Source organism: Mobula hypostoma, chromosome 19, assembly GCF_963921235.1.
Source record: "Mobula hypostoma chromosome 19, sMobHyp1.1, whole genome shotgun sequence".
NCBI classification, from domain to species: domain Eukaryota; kingdom Metazoa; phylum Chordata; class Chondrichthyes; order Myliobatiformes; family Myliobatidae; genus Mobula; species Mobula hypostoma.
In genome coordinates this window covers 37,845,805-37,870,079 of record NC_086115.1, presented here as the reverse complement: position 1 = coordinate 37,870,079, position 24,275 = coordinate 37,845,805, and the positions used below count along the sequence as shown (strand labels likewise).

The following is a 24,275-nucleotide window of genomic DNA, read 5'->3' as shown; positions in this document are numbered from 1 at the left end:
CTCTCCTGTGCGTTGCCCTGCCCTTCGCTCTCCATGCAGCATTGCAGAACTGCCTTCCTGACCATTGGATCTCTCTGATCTCATCTGCCCAGTCCTCCAGGACTGACTTCCCATGCGAGAACGGGCATGTCCCTATCTCCCCAGGGTATGAGGCCTCCCAACTACCCTCACCTGGTTTAGCTGGCCTGTTGAAGTGCCGTACTGGGGTGTGACGGCAGTCGTATGCAAACAGCTACTTGGAGCCACAGGTGAGAGCTGGGTGTCCTGTGGGGCCCAAAGGTAAGTGAGCTGTCCCAGAATGGACACGGCAAACCCTTTCACCAAAGGTGCTGCCCCTCCCTGGACACCCCATACACCCTGAGCTGATATTTATAATACCCTTAATTTGCACTTGGAAAGTGATAATGGCCCGCTGGCTTGGATAGCTGGTATGTAGTTTTAATTAAGGTGAACAGCTTGCAAAGCCACCTTGGGAAGTAGTTGAGTTTTACATTTAGGCCTGTTCCAGTACGGATCATGATATCCTTCCCTGAGAGGCATTTGTGAATCATTTGGGATTTTACCAAAATCTGATAGCTTTTACTCCCTTGAGTTTTGTATTCCCTCTGGCAGTCCACTGTGACTGGGTTTCTGGAGTTCCATTAACAGTGCAATAACCATGCCTTTCTGAATTCTCTTACGGACTTGAAAAGCTAAAATAAGTTGTTTAATAGCCTTCATTTCAAGTAGAATAAATAGACAATAGCGACAATAAGATTAAAATTAGCAAGCAATTTTAGGAAAAAAAAGTAACTGGGGAAAATGGTACCAAACTTTCCATCATTAACTGGCTGGTGGAAATGTAATCAATTCTAAATCTTTGCCTGGGTTGTAATGATTTCACATGTATTTTCTAATGTCTGATAATAAGAGATTAATGGTAGAGTGGATCTTTACTCCTGTGCCTTGTAGTCCTGGATCAAATTGTTCAAAATTAGAGCAGTGATTTATACTCAAATGTCAAAAATAATATCGATCACACTTTTGGGACTTCGACATTTTATCTTGGGGGAAGTCTAGATCAATTTTGCAGACGATATAAATGTTACACAAAGTTTGTTGCCTTTTTTTTTGAAGGACTTCAAGTGCACTCCCATTTAAAAGATCAGTGAGAGTGTTTTTTTTCTAATCCATCAATATTGTCGTCTTCAATTCCTTCATGAAATATCTGCAGAAAATGCAAGCAGCACAACTGGCCAGGCTCTTGTCTCCCAAACAATCTCCAGCCTCATACGTTCAAATTGTTTGCACAGATGTAAATGCCTTGTTGTTGATCTTCCCACCAAGGGAAGTTGTTCCACCCTATTTAATTTCAGGTATACTTTATCCACCTTGATTAAATCTCCTGTCAGCTTCATATGTTGGCAAGGAAACAATCTGAACCTAACTGTTCTCTCCTTATAACTAAAATTATCTACTCTGGGACCATCCTCGTAATACTCACAACAGTGTTCTCCAGTTCGATCATCTATTTCCAGAAATGTGGTTGACGGATCTGTCTGCAATATTGTACCCAGACCTCACTAGTGCTCTATATTATTCTGGCATAACCTTCTTGCTCCTCAGTGTGACGTTTCAGACAATAAACGCAAGTTCCTGGAATACCCTTTAACCACCTTGCCAGTTTTTAACAATGTGAGGACAGAATCCTTTGCATTTAGCATTTATTATGCATCACATGTATCTCAGTCATTGTCAAACTACTGTAAATGGATTGTGTTGAACTTTCTGAACTTTATTCTGCTTGGCACTTAATGGTTCACAACACATCAGTGACATACTGCAGTCTGAAACCTTCTGCTTTGTCAATTTTGGAATGATGGACAAAGTTCTTAACTATGCCTGCCATTGTCAGATCCAAATCGTTGTTATGAACCCTGTAAACGATGTGACCTTGCACTGAGCCCAGTGGAACCTCAGTGCATTCCAGAGACTGAAGCTCCCATACTGAGACAACTCTGGATTCCATTTGCCGCTTTCGCTTGATTCCAGGTGGTTTTACTTACTCTTCTGATCAGTTTTTCATGTGAGATTTTGTCTAAAATTACATAATGTCTGCTCTCCTTGTCACAGCTCCCTTTTACCTTGTTAAATTTTCAAATATTAGTCAGGCGACATCTTCCACAAATTCATTTTCCTATGTTTCATTAAAATCTGTTCCTGGAACTGTTGATTTTCACTAATTCTTAGAATTAATTCTGTAGTGTTCTGGTGCAGTGTGTTGAAACTGACCAAACACCAAGTTAAACCGGAGCCAATGAAGACAGAGTCGTCGTAAGGTTAACCATTTACTGTTCACTCTTCCACATTAACATCGTATGGTGAAAACTGTTGATAAAAAAATACAAACGTATACAGCGTCTGTTTCATTCTGGAGACCACGAGCGCTCTCTTCTTTTAGTGAGTGTCTCCAGCCGTCCTGAGTAGGGAATAAAGGGGAGTCCCGTCAAACCACTGCCGGGCTCGAGCCAACCCCGCGTTTGAAATTAAAAAGCCGACATGCGTGCCACCCGAAACGCCACTTCCTTAACAGAAACCGCGTTAATATTTTTACTTCAAATACTTACATAGGAACTTACAGCGTTGCTTCTATAATGTTTCTTTGTGGGTAGAAACGGAGCTCTTCACGATCATGCTGCACGCATGGCACCCGCCTTCACACCTTCTCCGAACCGGAGGTTACACATAAGACGCAGCAAAACCAGAGGTGACATCATCACATGCCGCGATATACCATAGACAATGAATTTACCTTTGTTACACTGTAACATAATTATCAACCTTTAACTTTAACTAGAAAATAGTTACAAACAAATCATTTAAAGCATAGACCCAACAAAGTCAAATAAATGCCTTAAAGGCAACACAATTTCTATACTTTGCTCATGACTAATATTAAACTGTTTTGTCCTGTAATTATACATTTACCTTTTTCCTTCCATAAACAAAAGCACCAAAAAAACTATCCTTCATCCATGGCCATTGCCAGAGGATTGGAAAATGATAACAGAAGTTCCTGCTATGCTTTCCCTCTTCTGGGAAGCATTGTACCCAAATAGGTTATTCACTTTAAATAAGCTGGACTCCTTAATGTTTATTCACTCTGTCTATTGTATCCAGATTTCATCCCAGCCTCAACATCTGGGCAGCACAGTGGTGCAGCCAATAGAACTGTTGCCTCACTTGGAAGTACTGTTTGGGGCCCTGAATGGTGGCAAGAGAGGAGGTGAAGGGACAGGTGTAGCACTTGCGCTTACAGGGTAAGTGCCAGGTGGGAGAGCACTTCACTTGTGAGTCTGTTGGGTCATCTATTGCATCTGATGCTCCCGGTGTGGCCTCTACATCTGTGAAACCCGACGCAGATTGGGGTAACGCTTCGTCGAGCACCTCCGCTCCGTCCACCAAAACAGACAGGATCTCCCAGTAGCCACCCACTTCAACTTTGCTTCCTACTCCCATTCAGATATGTCCATACATGGCCTCCTCTACTGCCAGGATGAGGCTAAACTCAGGTTGGAGGAGCAACACCTCATATACCGTCTAGGTAGTCTCCAGCCTCTTGGTATGAACATAGAATTCTCCAACTTCCGGTAATTCCCTCCCCCTCCCTTCCCCTATCCCTATGTCACTCTGCCCCCTCCCCCAGCTGCCTACCACCTCCCTCATGGTCCTGCCTCCTTCTACTACCCATTGTGTTTTCCACTATTCTTTCTTCACTTTTCCTGCCTATCACCTCCCTTCCCCCACCCCTTTATCTTCCCCTTACTGGTTTTTCACCTGGAACCTACCAGCCTTCTCCTTCCCACCCCCCCCCCCCACCCACCTTCTTTATAGGGCCTCTGCTCCTTCCCCCTACAGTCCTGACGAAGGGCTCCGGCCCGAAACGTCGACTCATCATTTCCACGGATGCTGCCCGACCTGCTGAGTTCCTCCAGTGTGTTGTGAGTGTTGCTTTGACCCCAGCATCTGTGGATTATTTTGTGTTTAAGGTTCAAAGTATTACTTAAGTGGTGTTAATAGATTTAAGTGGTTTGTTAAAATTGGCCTCCAAGTCTACTTTCTACTATCAAGTGATGAGCTGAATGCTTTCTGTGCTGGGAATATAAATACATCAACTTTGGTTGAATAATTTGTTGCCTATTGTCCAATCACAAACATGAAGAATTGCGATTGTACAAGCTATCAGAAAGTGAGTGATGCCTGTTTAAACTCTGCAATATCTAGGAATGTAGAGAGGAAAAAGAAACTAAAAAGGGTAAAATGAGGAATAGGAAATATTGGGAGGATGGGACAATGGAAGAACATGGGAGCAGTTCAGAGTTGAGGATCATATTTCTTTCTGCAGCTGTGTTTTTGGCTTCTAATAAATATAGTCACTAAGGATATAAACAATCTGGTCATCAAACATCCAGATTAAAGTACCATTCAGGTATTCTTAGATATATAGAAGTTGACATAGAAGGGGGGACCATTGAGCTACAGGAGCCTAGATCGATACTGGGATTATTCCACTTCCCAGTTCTCGGCATTGATGACGATGTGCTTTCTCTCCACTTCTGTGGGTTCTGAAGTGTCTGATGAGGCTTATGTGGCATCTGTGGATGTTGCTGCAGGTGGAACATGACAGGGTGGATGAACTGATTAGATTCTTTAACGCTCTTTCCCATGCTTGACTTCCAAACAGAGGCTCTCCAAAGTTCTTGGATCCTTTTGGATGCTTCTCCAGTCTGAGCTGCTGCAAAAGTCACAGTAAAAAGACCTACTTAGAAGGTTGCTTGATACTGAATAGAAGTCTAGGCAGCCAATTTTAGTATAGCATTAGGATTAGTTAATAGCCAACATTTAGCCACCAATTCCTATGTGTCCATGAGCATGCTCTATTTCCTTTTAAGGATGTTCCTATAGTGTGCTCTCTAACTTCCTAGATATTGTTGCAGTGATGGAATGTTGTGCTTGCTTGCAGGGCACAGAGATTGTTGCCTGTTCATCAAAGCTGGTCCTGCGCCTTCAACTACCCATGTTGCAAGAGTCACTGATAACTTCTCTGATTCAGGCAGTGGGTTCCAGACACCCCACTCATTGACTTTATCTTTTAATTCTCCATAAGCTTTCGAAATCCATTCCTTGATAGTTACAGATGAAGGTTTTTTGGTCTTTTAGCCTCTCATAATGTTATACACATCAGTTAATTTCCCCCCTCCCCATTCTTCTTTGTTCCAAAGGAAACAAGCCTACCTGCAACAGTCTGTCCCCATAGTTGTAATTCTCTTCACTTTGTAACTTCCTCATAAATCTGCAGTAAAGACTGGAAATACTCGGCATATCAGGCAGTATCTGTGGAGAGAGCAATGACTAATATTTCAGGTCTGAGAAGCTTTTTCAAAGCCTCTGTGTTCTGACAAAAATTACAGACCTGAAAGATACATTAGACTTTATTATCATTCCACAGATGCTGCCTCACCTGCTGAATGTTTCCAGCATTTCTTGTTTTTATTTCAGGTTTAGAGCATCTGCAGTATTTCTATTTTATTTCGATGGTTATAAATTTCCTCTGTGTTCTCTCGCACTACCACATCCTTCCTGTGTTTTGATAAGCAGGACTTTAGACATGCCCTGGTTTTGGGCAAACCAAAGTTTTGTGTAATTCTTCAGGATCGTGCTCCTTGTATTTTGTGCCTTAGCCAAAATAAGGCAAGTATCAGGTGTGCTGTACTGTCCACCTTAAAGCTTTCTACAAGTCATTGCTACCTTTGATTTATCAATATAAACTGCAATATCCCTCTTTTCTAAGTGTACCTCCATTCATTGTATTTTCCTTTATCACCATTGCCTTACCAAGATGCTAACTCCTTCCTAAACTAACATCCTAAATTCTCAGACTATTTCATAATTTTGCTCATTAATATTTGAAAAATCTTGCATGTAAATTGATTGCTGCATGCCATTTTTGTATTCATTCTTTCATTGCAAAGAATTTTGGGTCATTTTCACCCTAAGAGAGGGGCTAGATTTAGTGCAGTTCTTTGTTCCTGTTCCAAATGCCCAAGAGAACAACACCTGGTTTTACAGTTAATTTCAGGAAGTCTTCACAGTGAGAACAGGTCTGAATCATGAATCATCGAGGATCACCATTTAAATAATGTCGCATTGTACACTTGCTAAGTCACTCTGTACTTCCAAAATCTTCCTGCTACCACAAAGGCCAGGTTTATATCAAATGTTTATTTTATAGCTTGGGCCAAGTACTTCCAAGTGAAGATGTTAGAAAAAGACTTTTTTTTCTTCTGTAATTACATGTGATTATGATGGATGCAATGCAGATGTGTACCTAAAGCTTTCAATGGTGACTTATTTGTTCAAAAATTGGAAATGTAGATGACAAAATATTCTACAATTAAGTCAGGTAACTGCCTCTGTCTGTCTGTCTGTATCTACATCTACAGTGGTGCTAGAAAGTTTGTGAACCCTTTGGAATATTCCGTATTTCTGCATAAAAATTACCTAAAATGTGATCATATCTTCACATAAGTACAGAAACTAGATAAAGAGAACTCAATTAATTAAATAAATAACACACAAAAATCATACTTATTCATTTACTTACTGAGGAAAAATGATCCAATATTACATGTATTTGTTGGAAAAAGTATGTGAACCTTTGTTTCAATAACTGGTGTACAGCAATAACTTCAACCAAATGTTTCTGGTTACTGTTGATCAGCCCTGCACATTGGCTTGGAGGAATTTTAGACCATTCCTCCATTTAAAAAAAAACTGTTTCAGTTCATCAATGTTGCTGGGATACCTTGCATGAACAGCCCTCTTTAGCTCAAGCCACAACATCTCAATTGGATTAAGAACTGGGCTCTGACTTGGCCATTTCAAAATATGAATTTTCTTTTTTTAAAAAAACCATTTTGTTGATTTATTCTTGTGTTTTGGATCATTGTCTTGTTGCATCATCCAACTTCTATTAAGTTTCAGGTGTTGGACTGCTACGCTGACATTCTCCCGTAAAATAATTCAATACAATTTCGAATTAATTGTTCCCGCGATGATTGCAAGTTGTCCAGGCCCAGAGACAGCAAAGCAGCCCCCAACCATGATGTTCCTTCCATCATGCTTCACATTTGGGGTGAGATTTTGGCACTGGTGTGCAGTACCCTGTTCCCTCCAAACATAGCAGTGTGCATTTCTGCCAAGAAGTTCAACTTTTACCTCATCTGTCCTCAGAATATTGTCCCAGAAACGTTGTGGAACATCCAGGTGGTCTTTGCAAACTTGAGACGTTCAGCAATGTTTTTTTTTGAAGAGCAGTGGTTCCCTTCATGGTGTCCTTCCATGAACATCATTCTTGTTCAGTGCTTTTTTTATGGTGGACACATGACCAGACTTTAGCAGGTCCTTGCGATTTCTGCAGGTCTTTTGCTGTTACCCTCGGGTTTTGTTCACTTCCTTCGGCATTGACAACGTGCTCTTGGTGTGATCTTTGCAGGACGCCCACTCATAGGGAGAGTCACAACAGTACTGAATTTCCTCCATTTGTAGACAGTTTTACTTACTGGGAACTGATGAACACTCAGGTCTTTAGAAATGCGTTTGTAGCCTTTTCCAGGTCATGCATCTCTACAATTCTTCTTCTAAGGTCCTCTGAAAGTTGTTTTGATTGAGGCACAGTGCACATAAAGAGATCTTTCTTGAGAAGCGCAGGCTCTGTCAGTAACCTGACTTTTGTGTGCTTTTTTTTATAGGGCAGGACACCTCTACAACCCACACCTCCAATCTCATCACATTGATTGGAACACCTGACTCCAAATAGCTTTTGTAGAAGGCATTACCCCAGAGGTTCACATACTTTTTTGAACCTAGACTGTGATTATTTTAATGGTGTACTCAGTATTGACAAGAAGTACAATTGTTTGTGTGTTACTAGTTGAGGCAGATTGTGTTTGTCTATTACAGTATTGTGACTTTGATGAAGATCTGACCACATTTTTATGATTAATTAATGCAGAAAACCAGGTAATTGCAAAGGCATCACAGACTTCTTGCAACTGTATATCTTTTTCTTGCAATCTGTATCTATAATTAATACAATAACTTGAGAAGCTTAACACCTTCGTGCTGGACATGAGGATTTTTTGGTCTCTTTGATATTACTTCTGTTAATGCCTCAACAACCCTTTTGATTCACTTTTCAAAGTTACATAGTATGATAAATTTTCAAGTGAACTATTTCAGTTGAAATGGTATGCAGGAACCAAGATTCCCATGAGTTGAAGTCTAGTAAGGATACCAGAGCCCTGGTGAGTTGAAAGGGAATGCAAAAGCCAGGAAGCTGGTGTGTTAAAAGGAGTGTGGGAACTAGTATTTCTGAGTGGAAAGGGAGCATTAGAATCATGGCCCTTGTATGTGAAAGGAAGTGTGGCAAGATATGAGACTATGGTCCAACGTACTGGAATGGGATTGGGGATAGAAATTAAAATGGTTGACCACTAGAAAATTCCACTTTTGGTGGATGGAGCCTCAATTTATGTCGGGTCTCACCATTGTAGACGAGGCTACATCGGGTACCGGACACAATAGATGACCTCAGCAGATTTGCAGGTGAAGTGTTGCCTCATCCAGGAAGAGTATTTGGGCCCCTGAATGGAGGTGAGGGAAGAGGTGAACGGGCAGGTGTAGCATTTCAATTGCTTGCAGGGATATGTGCGGGAGGAAAATAGTGGGGAGGAATGAACAGAGAAGGGAATCACAGAGGGAGCAATACATGCAGAGAGTGGAGGTAAAATTGTGTTTGTTGGTAGGATCCCATTGAAGATAGCAAAATTTGCAAAGAATGATGCATTGGATGCAGAGGAAGAAATAGTTTTTCTTCATTCATGTTGAAAGTTCCTCTTAATATCTTGAGATTCTCAATTAAATCACTTCTTCTCTTTCTAAATTCCAGGGTATGTATCTTGGTTTGTATAATCTGCCCTTACAATTTAACCCTAGGAACCCACCCATCACTGTTAAATCTAAACACTCACTCTCCAAAGGCAATAGAGCCTTGGTGTGCTACCAAGTCTGTTCACATTGCTTCTGGTGATGTATTACAGAACCTTTTCTATCATTTAATTCCTCTGAGTGTAAAAAGTGACATTCTATTGGCCTCTTTACCTCTTTAGTTAGTTAGTGTACTTGTCTGACAGATATTATGATCCACATGGACCCTTAAATCTCCTTTGGGTTTTCGGCTCCGTCTTTTATAGTGCTACACTTGTCTACATTGAAATCCATTTGCTCTATAAGTTATCCTTCCATCTAGACATTATAATGTTGTCTTCCCTTGTCATCAGCAAATTTGGACAGTGGCTTCTGCCCACATTCATGCTGTCAACAGTGACTGGCTCTACTCATTTTCATGAATGTTTACAAACAACCTCTGATGAGATGCTCTATCATACGTCTTCTGGAAGGCCACTTTTAACATGCATTGAATCCGCTTTTCACAAATTTAGTTAACCCTTTCTCAGGCATTGTCTATCTTTTATAAATCCAGCTTATCTCTCTCCAGTCTGCTGAGGTGCATGGTCCTCAATTATAGAATCTTGCAATTTCCAAGCATGGTTGTTAATTGGTCAATAGTTATCAGTATTTCACTTTTTAGCTTAAACAGTAAACCAGGTGTATAGAATTTTCTAATCAAAATTATCAGATTATGAAAACTTTGCGGGTGGTCTGGTTATCATCGTCCAAAGTTCTACTTTCTTTAAAATCTTTGATGGAAACTATCTGACCCTCAGGACTTGTGACCACAGTTTCTTCATTTACTTGCATTCCTGCCCCCATGCAATATTAGTTTCCTTGGGATGTTCTGCATTTTATGGATGTTTGTTGCAATGATTCCTCCTTATTATGTCAATCCCTCCTTATTTCTACTTGGAGCAAGACTGTTTTCCATTTTGAAGCAGCCTACATTACAAGTTAATTCCAACATTCCTTGCAAAAATGGCATATCTCATATCAATATATTACTTAGCCACAAAAACTATATTCATATTTAATGCTTTGTTCATATTGTGTGAAAAGAACAGCTTCTAAAACTTGATAATTGGCTTTTCAATGCTGAAATTTGCAACCTCTGAACAGAAAAGGGAATTGTTGATGTACGTAAAACATTAAATATACGATATATATAACACCTATATACATGAAATAACGATTAGCTTTAATGTAATGGAAACTGCATTTGGGAAAGAGGGGAATAACAGACTGAGGGAAGATGGCCAAAGTGAATTTAATCGAGAAAGCAGTGACTAGGCTTGGTGATGTATACTCATGGGAATGCCTGGATTTTTTGCAAGAAGGAAGGGAATTTTACCCTTTAATTCCTTTGAAATTATGGGGAAGAATGAGTTTGAGGGATTCTTGAAATGGATACAGAGGAAAGAAATGTAGAAATTTAGAAGGATATTTAGTGTAATAGTGCCAAATAAAACAGAAATGATAAAGAAAAGTTAGAAAGGCCACTTTGTCGGTTGAATCAATTATAATACACATTAGTTCTTCAAGGAAATTACAAACAGGGTAGACAAAGGAGATGCAGTAGATGTACTTGGATTTTCAGAAGGCCTTTGACAAAGTGTTGCACATGAGGCTGCTTAGGAAGATAAGAGCCCATGGAGTTACAGGGAAGTTACTTACATGGGTGGAGCATTGGCTTGTCAGCAGAAAACAGAGAGTGGGAATAAAGGGATCCTATTTTGGCTGGCTGCCAGTTACCAGTGGAGTTCTACAGGGGTTAGTGTTCGGACTGCTGCTTTTTACAATGATTTGGACTATGGTATTAATGGATTTGTGGCTACATTTGCCAATGATACAAAGATAGGTGAAGGAACGGGTAGTGTTGAGGAAACAGAGAGCCTGCAGAGAGACTTAGATAGTTTAGGGTAATGGGCAAAGAAGTGGCAAATTAAATACAATGTTGGAATCTGTATGGTCATGCACTTTTGGGGAGAAATAAATGGGCAGACTATTATTTAGATGGGGAGAGAATTTAAAATGCAGAGATGCAAAGGGACTTGGGAGTCCTTGTGCAAGATACCCTAAAGGGTAACCTCCAGATTGAATCAGTTGTGAAGAAGGTGAATGCAATGTTGGCATTCATTTCTGGAGGTATAGAATATAACAGCTGGGATCTGATGTTGAGGTTCTATAAGGCACTCGTTAATCCACACTTGGAGTACTGTGTGCAGTTTTGGGCTCCTTAGTTTGGAAAGGATATACTGACATTGGAGAGGGTTCAGAGAAGATTCACAAGAATGATTCCAGGAATGAAAGGGTTACCGTATGAGGAACATCTGGCAGTTCTTGGGCTGTATCCCCTGGATTTCAGGAGAATGAGGGGAGATCTCATAGAAACATTCCAAATGTTAAAATGCCTGAACAGATTAGATATGGCAAAGTTATTTCCCATAGTAGGGGATTCTAGGACAAGAAGGCACGATTTCAGGATTGAAGGACGTCCATTTAGAACAGCAATGTGGAGAAATTACTTTAGTCAGAGGGTGGTAAATCTGTGGAATTTGTTTCCACAAGCAGCTGTGGTGGCCAGGTCATTGGGTGTATTTAAGGCAGAGATAGATAGGTTCTTGATTAGCCTGGGCATCAAAGGGAATGGTGTGAAGGCAGGGGAGTGGGGATGACTGGAAGAATTGGATGATTGAATGGTGGATTAGACTTGATGGGCCGAATGACCTACTTCTGCTCCTATATCTTATGGTCTTAGGAATTGGAGCAATGGGAGATGAGGGAGCATTTGATAATCCTGTGCACTTTTGAACATGGATATTCCACTGTATCAAATTCACCCTAAAGCTAATCTGATTTTTTGAGGTGCAGTACAAATTAGGAAACATGGCAGCCAGTTGGAGCACAGCAGGCTCCCACCAACAGTAATGGGTCAATGAACAGGTTCTCGGTCATGGTGATGTGGGTTGACCAAAGCAGAAGACCTTTCCCTGCTTTTCAAAGCAGGACGGTGCGAACTGGATACAAAGCAGAGATTTAGCATCAGTGGACTCGTGAGGTGAAGTCGTTACAATGAAGGGTTCAGCGTCCGTTATGAATTTTACTACTCAAAGCGACAGATCAATTTCGCGACAGGTGAGAGTCTGGGAGGTGTACAGTGCTGTTCAAATCCTCGCGATTTCATGTATATCAGCGAGTCAAGTGTAAATCTGAACAACCACCACTTACTTAGAGGATTCGCCCTTTCTTCCGCCCTAGTGCGAATTCTCTGCTCAGGGGAGAACGAATTTCCTTTAGCGTCTCTTATCCAGAATTAGCGGGTCATTCAATGGAGTCCGAACTGCTTGTAGCAGTTAATTATATAGGTGGGCAATAGAATGGCCAAGGCAGAGTAAATCACAAACCAAATTCTGAAGACCCGGATTGGTCGAGATTGGCATAGCCACGGCGAGCCCTGTGTGCTGACTGACCCCATACACTTTCCCGAGGAATGCCTAATGACTAGAATCATTTAAGATGATATTTCCATATTTTACACGTGTACGCACTTGTTTAAAAATTTAACCTACTGAGTCTCGTGTCTGGTTTACCTAGGTTCTGGCAATCGTCCAAAGAGGGATGAATTTCAAACGGCTTAATCGTTCCCGGGTCTGCTCGCGTGTCTGCGGTGGGATTATGGCAGTTTGCGCCTTCCACCTGTCAGTGATTTACCTCAACACTTTGTGTTCTCCCGCCAGGAATCTGCAGTGGAGCTGATCTTCGCCGCTTTCTCCACTACGGCCAGCGCCTGCACATCCCTGGTGTTGCTGCTGCTCCAGCACTCGCATGTGCTGCAGAAAGCGAGGCGGGAACTGGAGCAACAGGGTCTCATCCCCAGCTGCCAATGCAAGTCTTCCTCTGCCACCCGGGAGGGAACCCGTCGCCACAGAAACAATCAGGCTGCTCCCGAACCTGACAACAAGGCGAACGAGTCCGTGCCGTGGTGCCAGCGGCTCGTCGTCCGGGAGAATTTAATCTGGGACGGCGGCAGCCCGCAGTCCGTCACTACCGTGAATAAAGACTATCAGCAAATCTGCGCCGACCAAGATCGTACCATACCGGATAAAGAGCATCTCCATCCCTCTCCCTTTCGGCACAACGTGAGTCGGGAAGCCGAGTTGGCCGAGGGCAGAGCGGCGGAAAGTGAAATGGAATGGTTGTGTGGCGATTGCGACTGTCGGCGCTCTCTGAGTTTGGAGGTCTTGGGACGTCTGCGCTATCTCGACTGTGTGGTGAAGGAGGTGCTGAGGTTGCTTCCCCCAGTGTCTGGGGGTTACAGGACGGCGCTGCAGACCTTTGAGCTGAATGTAAGTAAACTTCCGACCGTGGAAGGAGCCACTCGCTCATAGATGCTGCATGGAAGTAGCCATTCACCCACCGTATCAGTGCCCACTTTGCCAAAAAAACATCTAATTTGGTTCCTTTGCCCGCAGTCTTGCAGTTCCTTTTTTTTCTTATTTATCTAATACCCTTTCAAAAGTTATTAAAACTGCATCCGTCAACCTTCTAGACATGCATAACAATTCCCGGCTTTATAACTGTATATACTTTAACGGTGACTCCCCCTTTGCCAGCATTCTTGTTTGTAAACTCACTACACCAGTCTGGGTATGGATTTGATATCACACAGTTCAGCGTAGTTCCATTGCTAATAGCCAGGTAATTTTAATCTCGGTGATTTAAAACTGCATTGGCTGTTCTGTGACGTCATCGCCCACCTTCAGAAAATGGACGCAGATTCCATAGGACTGGGAGAGTGAAGTGCTAAGGAAGTCCTGCTAAATTTACGGAGCTAGATGGAGCTCAAACGAATACTGTAGCGATAATGAACAGTTAAAGCATGAGATACCTTATATAGATACATGGCACTGGAGTGTGCCCCAGAGTTTAAATGCAAAGAAAAACTTTACTATGATAAATATCGCAGTCAATTCTTTTCAGGCGTTCGCCCGCAAAGCCAGGGTGGGAGGGACACCACAAAAACAATATCTGGTTTAGACAGACCTTCAAATACAGTGAAATATTTCCCAATATTTCAGTCCACATGGAGATTTAGAGGTGCAGATACAATCAGAATTGCATTCCCAAGTACATGCATTCATAGGAGGTCAGTCTCACTAGTTAGAGAAAGGCACAAATTCCCCTGCTTATAGAAACCGAACACCTGGCCCAATCTCTTCTAATGAGACTACAGGCAGTGCAGGACAGTGCCTATGGGAGTGCTGACAATCACAATAGCTCTTGATTCCAAAACAGTCCACATGTTAAGGAGTTTAGAACTTGGTAAAATATTCTCGAATGAACCTCCACATAAAATACCAGAGATTCATTTTAGAGCATCTGGTATAGGACAACAAAAGCCTCCAGTGGACTGTTGACTTTGGCCTATGCCCAACACCTTGAAACAAAATTTTTAAAAAGTGATTGTCAAAAAATAAATTAAATAAAAGCATAAATTTCTGTTAAGTACTGAGTTCTGACAAAACCTCACCCATCCAATATAGTAACTTTTCAGATGACACCTGGTGCAGGGAATCATTGATCCTTGGCCCTGTGGACCTGTATCCCAGCTTGGTCTGTATACCATAAGACATAGGAACAGAATTAGGCCATTTGGCCCATCAAGTCTGCTCTACCATTCAATCATGGCTGATCCTTTTTTCCTCTCCTCAGTCCCACTGCTCGGCATTCTCGCCATAACCTTTGATGCCATAGCCAATCAAGAACCCATCAATCTCCGTCTTAAATACACCAAATGATCTGGCCTCCACAGCTGCCTGTGGTAACAAATTCCACAAATTCATCACTCTCTGGCTAAAGAAATTTCTCCATATCTCTGTACAGCTTCAAGTAGGTAGGATACAAATATGTGAGAAGATGTGCAGCTAGTCAAAGCTAACCATTGGCTCAGGAGATTGCACTCATAATATAACTCTAGATGCTGTACCACTATTCAATAAAATCTTGTGTGGTCAATCTACCTTTCTGCCTCACTGAATGACTATATTCCATATCCCTTCATTCCTAGTTGATTTCAATTGTAGATATGCTTAACAACTTGGCATTCACAGCTTTCCTGGGTAGTGAATTCCAAAGATTTATAGCCATCTGAGTAAAAAAAATGGCAGATGGAGTTCAACCCAGGTAAGTGTGAAGTGGTTCAGTTTGGTAGGTCAAATGTGAAGACAGATTTACTGTGATATTAATGGTAAGACTCTTGGCAGAATGGAGGATTAGAGTGATCTTGGGGTCCATATCCATGGGACACTCAAAGCTTCTGTGCAGATTGACGGTGTTGTTAAGAAGGTGTATGGTGTGTTGGCCTTTATCAAGAGCCGTGAGGTAATATTACAGTTGTATAAGACCTTAGTTAGACCCCACTTGGAGTACTGTGTGAGCTCTGGTCACCTCACTACAGAAAGGATGTGGATACCATAGACACAGTGCAGAGGAGATTTACAAGGATGCTGCATGGATTGGAGAGCATGCCTTATGAGAATAGGTTGAGTGAACTTGGCCTTTTCTCCTTGGAGTGACTGAAGATGAGAAGTGTCTTGAGAGAGGTGTATAAAATGATGAGAGGCATTGATGGTGTGGATAGCCAAAGGCTTTTTCCCAGGGCTGAAATGGCTAACATGAGGGGGGATTGTTTTAAGGTGCTTGGAAGTAGGTATAGGGAGGATGTCAGAGGTAAGTTTTTCACACAGAGTGGTGGGTGCATGAAATGCACTGCCAGTCAAGGTGGATACAATAGGGTCTTTTAAGAAACTCTTAAATAGGTACATGGAGATTAGAAAAATAGAGGGCTATGCAGTTGGGAAATTCTAGGCAATTTCTAGTGTAGGTTATATGGTTGGCACAACATTGTGGGCTAAAGGGCCTGTAATGTGGTGTGTATTTCTATGTTCTATATTCCAAATCTTTCTCTTAGATGGAAATATGGACTGTGGTTGAGAAAACCTCAAATAGAAGGCCCTTTAAGCCTTCTCCACTATTCAATGAAGCCCTGGTAATTTCCACTTTCTTCACTAATTCCCTGATCTCTTTTTCAATTGTATCAAAAACTCTCAAACTCCTTCCCAGAAGTTTCCTGCATCTTATTTGCAATTGATTTGACCTTTTATCCTGACTGTTCATCGTAGTTTTAAGAGTCACCAGCAGGACACCAAGTCCACGATTTCCCTTCGCAATAAAGGACAAATTGACATTTAGCTTCCTAATTGCTTGCAGTAGTTGCATACAACAGGAATTCTGCAGATGCTGGAAATTCAAGCAACACACATAAAAGTTGCAGGCCAGGCAGCATCTCTAGGAAGAGGTGAGATGCTGCCTGGCCTGCTGCGTTCACTAGCAACTTTTATGTGTGTTGCAGTAGTTGCATGTTTGTTTTCTGCATCTGTTCAATCAGTGCACCAAGGTTCTTCTGCTTCTCCTAAGTTCTCCCTTAAAAAAAATCTTAATGTATATTAGGGGTGGACAAGGAAGGAAACTTCCAGTGCACAAGTTAAAGATAAGCCATCTGCTACCACCTTGCCTAATTGCTTAACTTCGCAGACTCCTTTAGTATTCCTCGTGGATTATATTTCTAATTCTCTATCACTGGTAAGCTTAGAAACAAAGAGACAGAAGAGACTGCAGATTCTGGAATCCGGAGCAACCAACCGTCTCAAGCAGGTATTCAGCAGGTCGAGAAGGATCTGTAAGAGAGCGGAATTGTCGACACAAAGTTCCTCCAGCAGAATGTTTGAAGCTCAATTGTAATGTATCTTTGCATCGTGGTTGTTAGTCTAAATGTTGACAGCTGAAGAAACCAGGCAAATACCAGTGACACCCCACTAGTTAGCCTGCCGACATGAAATTGAGTTGTTTATCCCACTTTTAACAATTTGGCGGGATTCGATGCTTATAGGTCGATTTTGCCTTGCATTTGCGGATCAGAGAGTAAATAACCCCCTAAATATTGTGTTAGTGAATGAGTTAGTCGTGTTCGGTTGAAGGTAAAGGCCACATGGGCCATTGAAGGTGCCCCATTTTGCAAGGGCTCTTTAATTGGGCATCAGCTCAATAGAGTGCCGTGTCCTGACAAAGTGCCTCGACTCCTCTGAGGCAACAGCAGCGATGCCATTCATCAAGAAGGCTGCACCAAGTTTTGAACCGCCTTGTTCTGACATCGGCTGGCAGGGCCAATGTCTATTGTCTATTCCTCCTTGACCCTAATCTGAAAAGTCTACCTGAGTCTGGAGTTGCAAACAGCAAGTGAAGATGGCAGGTTTTCCCCTGAATGACGTCAGTGAGTTAGTTCAGATGAAGGATCTCATCTCGTCAGCTCTAGATTTCCCTCTGCAGGTGCTGCTGAAGTCCTCTAACATTTTTTTTTATTGCACCAGATTCCGGTATCTGCAGTCTCTTGTGCCTCCAAGAGAATTTGAAGGGTTTGTTAACAACCTTCTGGTAGTTTCCTGGTGAACACTAGTGACAATTAAAATCCCAGGGTTGTTTAAACTACACACTTACTATGCCCAGTGCAGGTTGCTCGTATGAAAGTATGCGTCGACCTGGTTGATGAATGAACCCCTGGCAACTTCCTGGTGCCATTGTGCAGTGGCCGGGCACACCGCAACTTCCCGTGCCTTCCAAAACCCTCCGCACAACACCCGCGCATTGTACGCTGCCGCCGCAAGAACACCGCCGCAATCGCTTAGCAGTAGTGGTCAAAGTTTGGGATGAATCACATCTGCCTGCCTGTTGCCTGTATTCATGAATCCCAAGGTTATTTCTTGGCGTTTGATTTTACAATAGTAAATATTTAGTTGTGTGCAATCATTCAAATAACTAAATAATTTTAAATATACATTTAAGGTATTTAATTTTGAAATTCTACACGCTTATCTGTACCTAATCCGATAAAACAATTTACGCTGGCCATTCCATCCCTCATTTCTGTTTTAAATTAAACCCAACGACCAGCTACGTACAAATTTCCATCTCACCAAGGGTCGTCCACCTGAAATATTAAATAATTTTGTCTTCCCACAGACATTGCCTGACCTGCTGAATGTTTCCAGCATTTCTGCTTTTCCTTTTATATTTTCAGCATCTTCAGATTGTTTTTTTTAAATTTAGAACATTGCTTCATTTTGTGACCATTTTCCCTCAGACTATCTTTTATTTTAGGAGTACAGATTATCCCTACATTAATACACAATTTAAAGCTTGAAGGGGTTTGTTTCTCGGTTGGTTACAATAATGTTCAAGGAAACTGTCTCGAATTCATCCTGGAGAAAACTGTCCTGAAGCTTCTAAACTCATTGATACCTTTGAAACAAAGTCATATTTTTTCCTTCAGTCGGTGTCATGGTGGAAATTCTCCGAAATGTATCTCAGCTTCCTAAATCTGCACATCACTTTTCTAATGTCCAACCCATACGGATTCTTTCTGCGGGAAAATGACTGAAAGCTGAGTTTGACTATCTACCGTATATAGTCAAATTTCTTGTCGATAATCTCTGCAGGATCACTCGAAGTTGTCACGCTAAATACCATCCGAAGATACCCCGTGACGCTGTTCCCAAACAAAAGTGTAGGGTGTAAAGAGAAACGCGTTGTTAAAGAACAATCATCGACAAGGAAATGGGATTGCCCTTAGTCTAACATTGGATTAAAAGCTAATGATTGTTTCCACAGCTGATCATTTAGCAAAGCCAGTTGCCAGTTTCGTTCCCTTCTGAACCATTGTCGGTCTCCGCTCTTGTTGTGCTGCAGCTGTAATCAATCGCCTGAAGCTTAACCTCTACGCTAATACTTTTCTTGAAGATTTCCGCTTTTCCACATTCTGCAAGCTACAACACATTCGCGAAGCCAGCGGCAGTGCTCGATTTCACACAGTTCGGCGCTGCCCTAATCCCTTTGTTTTTGGATTTGCTCCATTGGTTTCCCCCTTCCCCAAAAGACTGAGATCAAGGTTCCTCCGTGGCCCCATTCCACCCCTCCCGCCAACCACTGATCATCACACGCCTATCCTACCAACCCGTGCTTCACTCCTGTCCCCGGCCATGCTTCTCAAAGCCTTTTCTCTCCCAGTGTCCCGTCTCACAGAACACTTTGTAGCCTTTCTTCCGCGACGGGAACTGCTGAAATTTAAATCCTTGACTGGGTCTGTCTGTCAAAGGTACGGTGTAGCCAGAGAAAGGTGCTCAGTGGCTTCGGCCGAACCTTGTCAGGACTTCTAATGAAACGGTGGAGATGTGAAGAAAGGTGCAGACTTTGGTAAGGAACAAGTAACAAAAGGCACAGTGGGAGAAGAAGGAGTTAGGTGTGGCGCTCATACTCAGCAGGTCACTGGAGGGAGACGGGACAGAATATTAATCCCATTTGTGGGGAGCCAGTGAGGCTTTGCGAGAAACGTACATCACAGCTATGCGGAACTGCATGAGAGTGGGCAATCTGCCTCCGGCAACTTGACTGAGTGGCAAGTTGCGGGAAGTGGAGGAGCGAAAGCCTTCAGGAAGCCTATTGGCAGTCAATTCAAAAGCAATTCTAAAGCAGTTTGCTATTTCTGAATGAATGAGGTATTTGTTATTATTTGATTAACATTACAAGCTCCGCTTGCAGTTACTTGCTCTGTCTCATTCACAGGGATGTCAGATACCCAAAGGCTGGAATATCATATACAGCATTCGCGACACACAAGAGACAGCCGCCGTCTACCTGAATCCAGACAGATTCGACCCTGATCGGTTTGGACCCGAACGGGATGAGAGCAAAGTGGGTAGATTCAATTACTTGCCCTTCGGAGGGGGCGTTCGTAGTTGCATAGGGAAAGAGCTGGCTCAAGTTATCCTTAAAACGCTGGCAATTGAACTGATCAGCAGTGCGCAATGGGAACTGGCCAGTGCCGCCTATCCCAACATGCAGACTGTGCCGGTTGTACACCCCGTCGATGGGTTGAAGGTTCGATTTCGCCGCTTGAATGATAAAACAAACTGCAAGTCCATAAAAGAATAACAGGACATCGCCGCCTGCGAGGACCGTTGCCCGAGGACTGTCACGTTAAACCGGTCAAATCTATGCCGAACTTCTATTTCTCCATAAATGTAAATGCCATTCACTGCTGGCATCAGAGGGTCTACTGCCAATCATTCTTAGGCAAGGAAAAATCGTTATCTGTGTTTATCGAAATGTGAAAATGTTTCTGTCAGTAATTCACGAAGATTTAAATGCGTTTGAACTCTAGCAGCCTCAAATATACCATAGCAAAACACAGTACTTAATTTATGCACTTAAACATTAATGTATTAGATTTCTGAGCACACAGCCACGAACTAAAGACTGGAACTACAAATTTCCGTCCGGCAACTACTGACGGGTTGACCACTGACTCTCTTCACATTAAAATGTGGTCCTTCGGCGGGGTTTTACTGCGGGAGAGGATGGTATATTTCATTCACGAACTTGTCAGTTTACCATTTCGTTTTTCCTTTTCTTAGAATATTAGTTTAATTCCCCAACCAGCAGAAAATGGGCTAAAAGGGTTCAAAGTATGTCGTAAACTTAATAAAATGTGAGCTCGCTTTTGTTTGCATGGGCTGTCGATTTGGAAAGTTGAACAACCCTTTTTTTCCAGTATCACCTATTTTCGTGTTGGTCTCATTCCCCATGTCCATCCTCGCTGCTTTCCACCGTCTGGAATGAAGAGGGATTGACTAAGAGGGTGGTGGACTGGGAGGATTGTACGTGTGAAGAAGGGTGGTGAGGGAGGACTGACGATGGTGAATAGAGTGTGGGATGGTGATGACGGACTGAGGGGGGGAGTGGTACGAGTGGACTAAGGATTGTGAATGGGAATTCGGGTGAAAAGAAGAGGTTGCGAATGGGAAGTGGGGTGAAAGCGGCGGACTGGGAATAGGGGGATGGACTGGAGAGGGTCGAAAAATAGTTTACAATTAAAACTATTCAGAATTTTGGCTAGAATTTAGTTAGCTTTAAATATATATAATGGTATTTGTTCTTAATGAAGATTAATGTGTATGGACAGTATCCAGTTTATTAAAGTTATGGTCATGCCAAGGATCATGACTTGGGGACACTGAGCTACACCTCCAGTGTTTCATTTTTATTGAGGCATTGTTTCCTACTACCTCACCACCACACATTTTCCATTAAACTTTAACCCTGAAATATCCTTACGCTCGCTTTTAATGCAAAATTAAATACGTGGAATTAATTGAAGAGTTCCATGCGTAATCTATACTTCTCACGCTTGACATTCTCCTGGTAGCACATACACCCAGTGAATCGTTTTCCAGGTAAATACTCTTTTTTTTATCTGCTCAATATATATGGGAGCTGAAAACCTTCATGCTGACATCAGCGTGGAAGAGCGGCAATCAAGCCAGGATCGGTTTTGGTTCTTCCCCCTTTCTCCTCATTCCTGGAGAAGGGTCTCGGCCCGAAACGCCGACTATGTATTCATTTTCATTGATGTTGCCCGGCTTGTTGAGTTCCTCCATTATTTTGTGTGCGCGACAGTGTGTGTTGCCTTTCTCGATATTTTAATTAATACTCCGCCGACCATAGGAGACCCAATGATATAATTTGAGAACTGACTCAGGCGCCTCGTATCAAAAGCATGCCCTAACTAGAAGAAAAGTGTTTTCTACACATTTAAGTTGCTGAGATACCCATTTAGTGTCTGTCTCTGACGTGAACTTGTTCGCAGCACTTCTGGGCTGGGGGAATTATTATAGTTATGATTAGTCATTCACCGTGGCCAGGAACCTTCTGACGTGACGCAAGGACCTGTTTGTCAGCCTTTTCATGAAGAGTCATCACAGGCATTGCTTCACCTCTTCGATGAACAATGTATGTGCATCCCCAGTTTTCCAAGCTTTCACCACTCACCACCAACCCTTCAGCTCCACGCTCAGACTTGGACTGCGCTTCCAACTTCTTTTTTCAGTACGCTCTTTCCAAGTGACGGCAGCAGCTGTCCATCATGGCAGCACACACACAAAATGCTGCAGATGTCAGCAGACCATGCAGCATCTGTGTAAAACAGTAAACAGTCGACGTTTCGGGCCGTGATTCTTCATCAATCCTGAAACGTCAGCTGTCTATTCGTTTCCATGCCTCGCCCTGCTGAGTTCCTTCAGCATTTTGAGTGCGTTGCGTGGATTTCCAGCATCTGCAGATTTTCTCGTGTTTGTTGGACTCCATCATGTTTCACACTTTGCTACTCACTCGTGCATTAGATGGGTTACTCAGTCACCGCACTTTCGAGGAAATGATCTCACGGTTTTGAATGCCGCAAGGATCAGGCAGCAATCTGGGTACTGAAAAATGATCCACTGTCGTATTTCTAACCTTTTCACTCCTATGGGCTCTTGTAAACAACCATTTCATCGACAAGAAATGTTTTCACTTGCGCAGTGACCCTGTGAGAAATTTTTCATGTTTCTGGGAATCACGTTCCTTCCTTCTCCGAGGGAGACACGCAGCTGGATATGTTCAGCGGCCAGAACTGTCTCGGGGGTGAGGGTGGGGAAGGAGCAAATCTATCCCCAACTCCTGAAACTACTCGCGTCAGTATGTTCGCCTATCATGGCAGCTCAGTGCAGATATGAGGACATGCTAGTATCAGAATGTGAGTGGGAATTACCGCTTGTCTACTCAGTACATTGTTTGCATTAATGCATGAATACCCTGCTCGTGTGGTTATTTAACATCAGCTGGAGGCAGAGCTGGAGTTATCACCGGAAGAGAAGGAAAGTTACCCACTCGCGGATGTCTCTGGTAGTCACTATATTCTCTTTCTGTATTATCTATCTGATGGTCGATTCAGAAAAGACTCTCGCCCCTGTACGAAGTTCCTGCTAGGACTTCAACATTGCGTGTGCAAATAGTCGTATGAAGACCATCCTCTCTTCAGGATACCATTCCCATAAAATTTCGATTTTTGGTCCACTTCATGGAATTCTTATTTCTAGGGACCACTGCAGGGCAAGTTCAACTGAACCTAGTTACCAGATTCTTATCAGGAGGAAATGGCAGGTTTCCGGCATACCTTACAGATGTCCGTGTTCGATTGGACGAACATAGAAGGTACTTGCTCTCCTTTGAAGCAAAAAGCAGAGGAGTTTTTAGCAGCTATCACGTGGTGTATCACTTCAAAGGCCGTTGCTAAGCAAAATGGCGCGACAAACTGAAAGGGTTCCACCAGGAACAAGGCAAATTCCGCTTTATTTCATGCTTTTTCGTCCAAGATTCGGACCAATTTTCATTCTTTTCTGGGGGCACCCGATGTGGCTTTGTCCAAACGCATTGATTTGTTGATGAAGCAAAAATAGGTATAAATCCTACTGCTGACAATCCCATTGCCTCCTACCACACCTTTTCTGTCCTTTAAATAACTTGTTTTTTTTTCTTTCTCGGTTCTGATCAAGGGTCTTGTTTGGCAGTTGAATTCTTCCATCATTTGTTTTCAATCTAAACAAAGATGCAGTCAGATTTTCAGGCATATGATGTAGTTCCCAGACGAAATTTATAATTTAAAAAATACTTTAAATATTCAACAGGTTATTCAGGAGAGAAGGGAAACAAGAATTAGCCCATTCTCCAGCGGGACTGTTAAAGATGCAGCCTTACCTGATTAATATTGGATACTGTATCTGTTTCGTATTGTTAGTTTCTCCTACACACATGTTGTGGTTATAATGTTGCAAAATATGTCGTTGTATGCCGTGGTAAGTGTAAAATAGGTTATAAAACACTACTTGAGTCGTTGTGATAACCGATTCCAATTTTGAATACTATATGTAGATTTTTTTCGAAAAACGATGTTAGTGTAATTTACGAAATTGAGACTAATATTATTTTAAATATACTTGAACAGTATTGTGTGAATTTTCGAGGAGAACATTAAAACCGACAGTAAAGATCAAAGGTGTTTGTTCTTGTTGTGCCTGAAATTCTATGCATGTAGAACATTTACATCCATGATCACACTCTCTTGCTGGTGAGCCGCGCAAGCTCTTCATGAGCAAACGCACCCCTCACCGCTGAGGAAGTGCACGCCGGCTATTTTTTCATTTCCCTTTTCTTCGCTCGGGTGGCGGTATTTCCGCGTGGAGCGGCATCATGGTCCACAGCAGATTCTTGGCACCGACGCCGCCAAGGAGACAGTC

General features: G+C 42.4%; 1 protein-coding gene across 1 annotated transcript in view; it reads left to right on the top strand.

Annotated features, from left to right (window-relative positions):
- The window catches only part of LOC134358976 (cytochrome P450 26C1-like), a 30,973-nt gene extending 6,960 nt beyond the window's left edge, over positions 1-24,013 (top strand). The window contains exons 5-6 of the mRNA XM_063071721.1: positions 12,792-13,400; positions 19,729-24,013. Coding sequence (XP_062927791.1) covers positions 12,792-13,400; positions 19,729-20,097 — 978 coding nt within the window. The 3' untranslated portion in view covers positions 20,098-24,013. The remainder of the gene's footprint in view (positions 1-12,791; positions 13,401-19,728) is intronic.
- Positions 24,014-24,275: the final 262 nt, after the last annotated feature.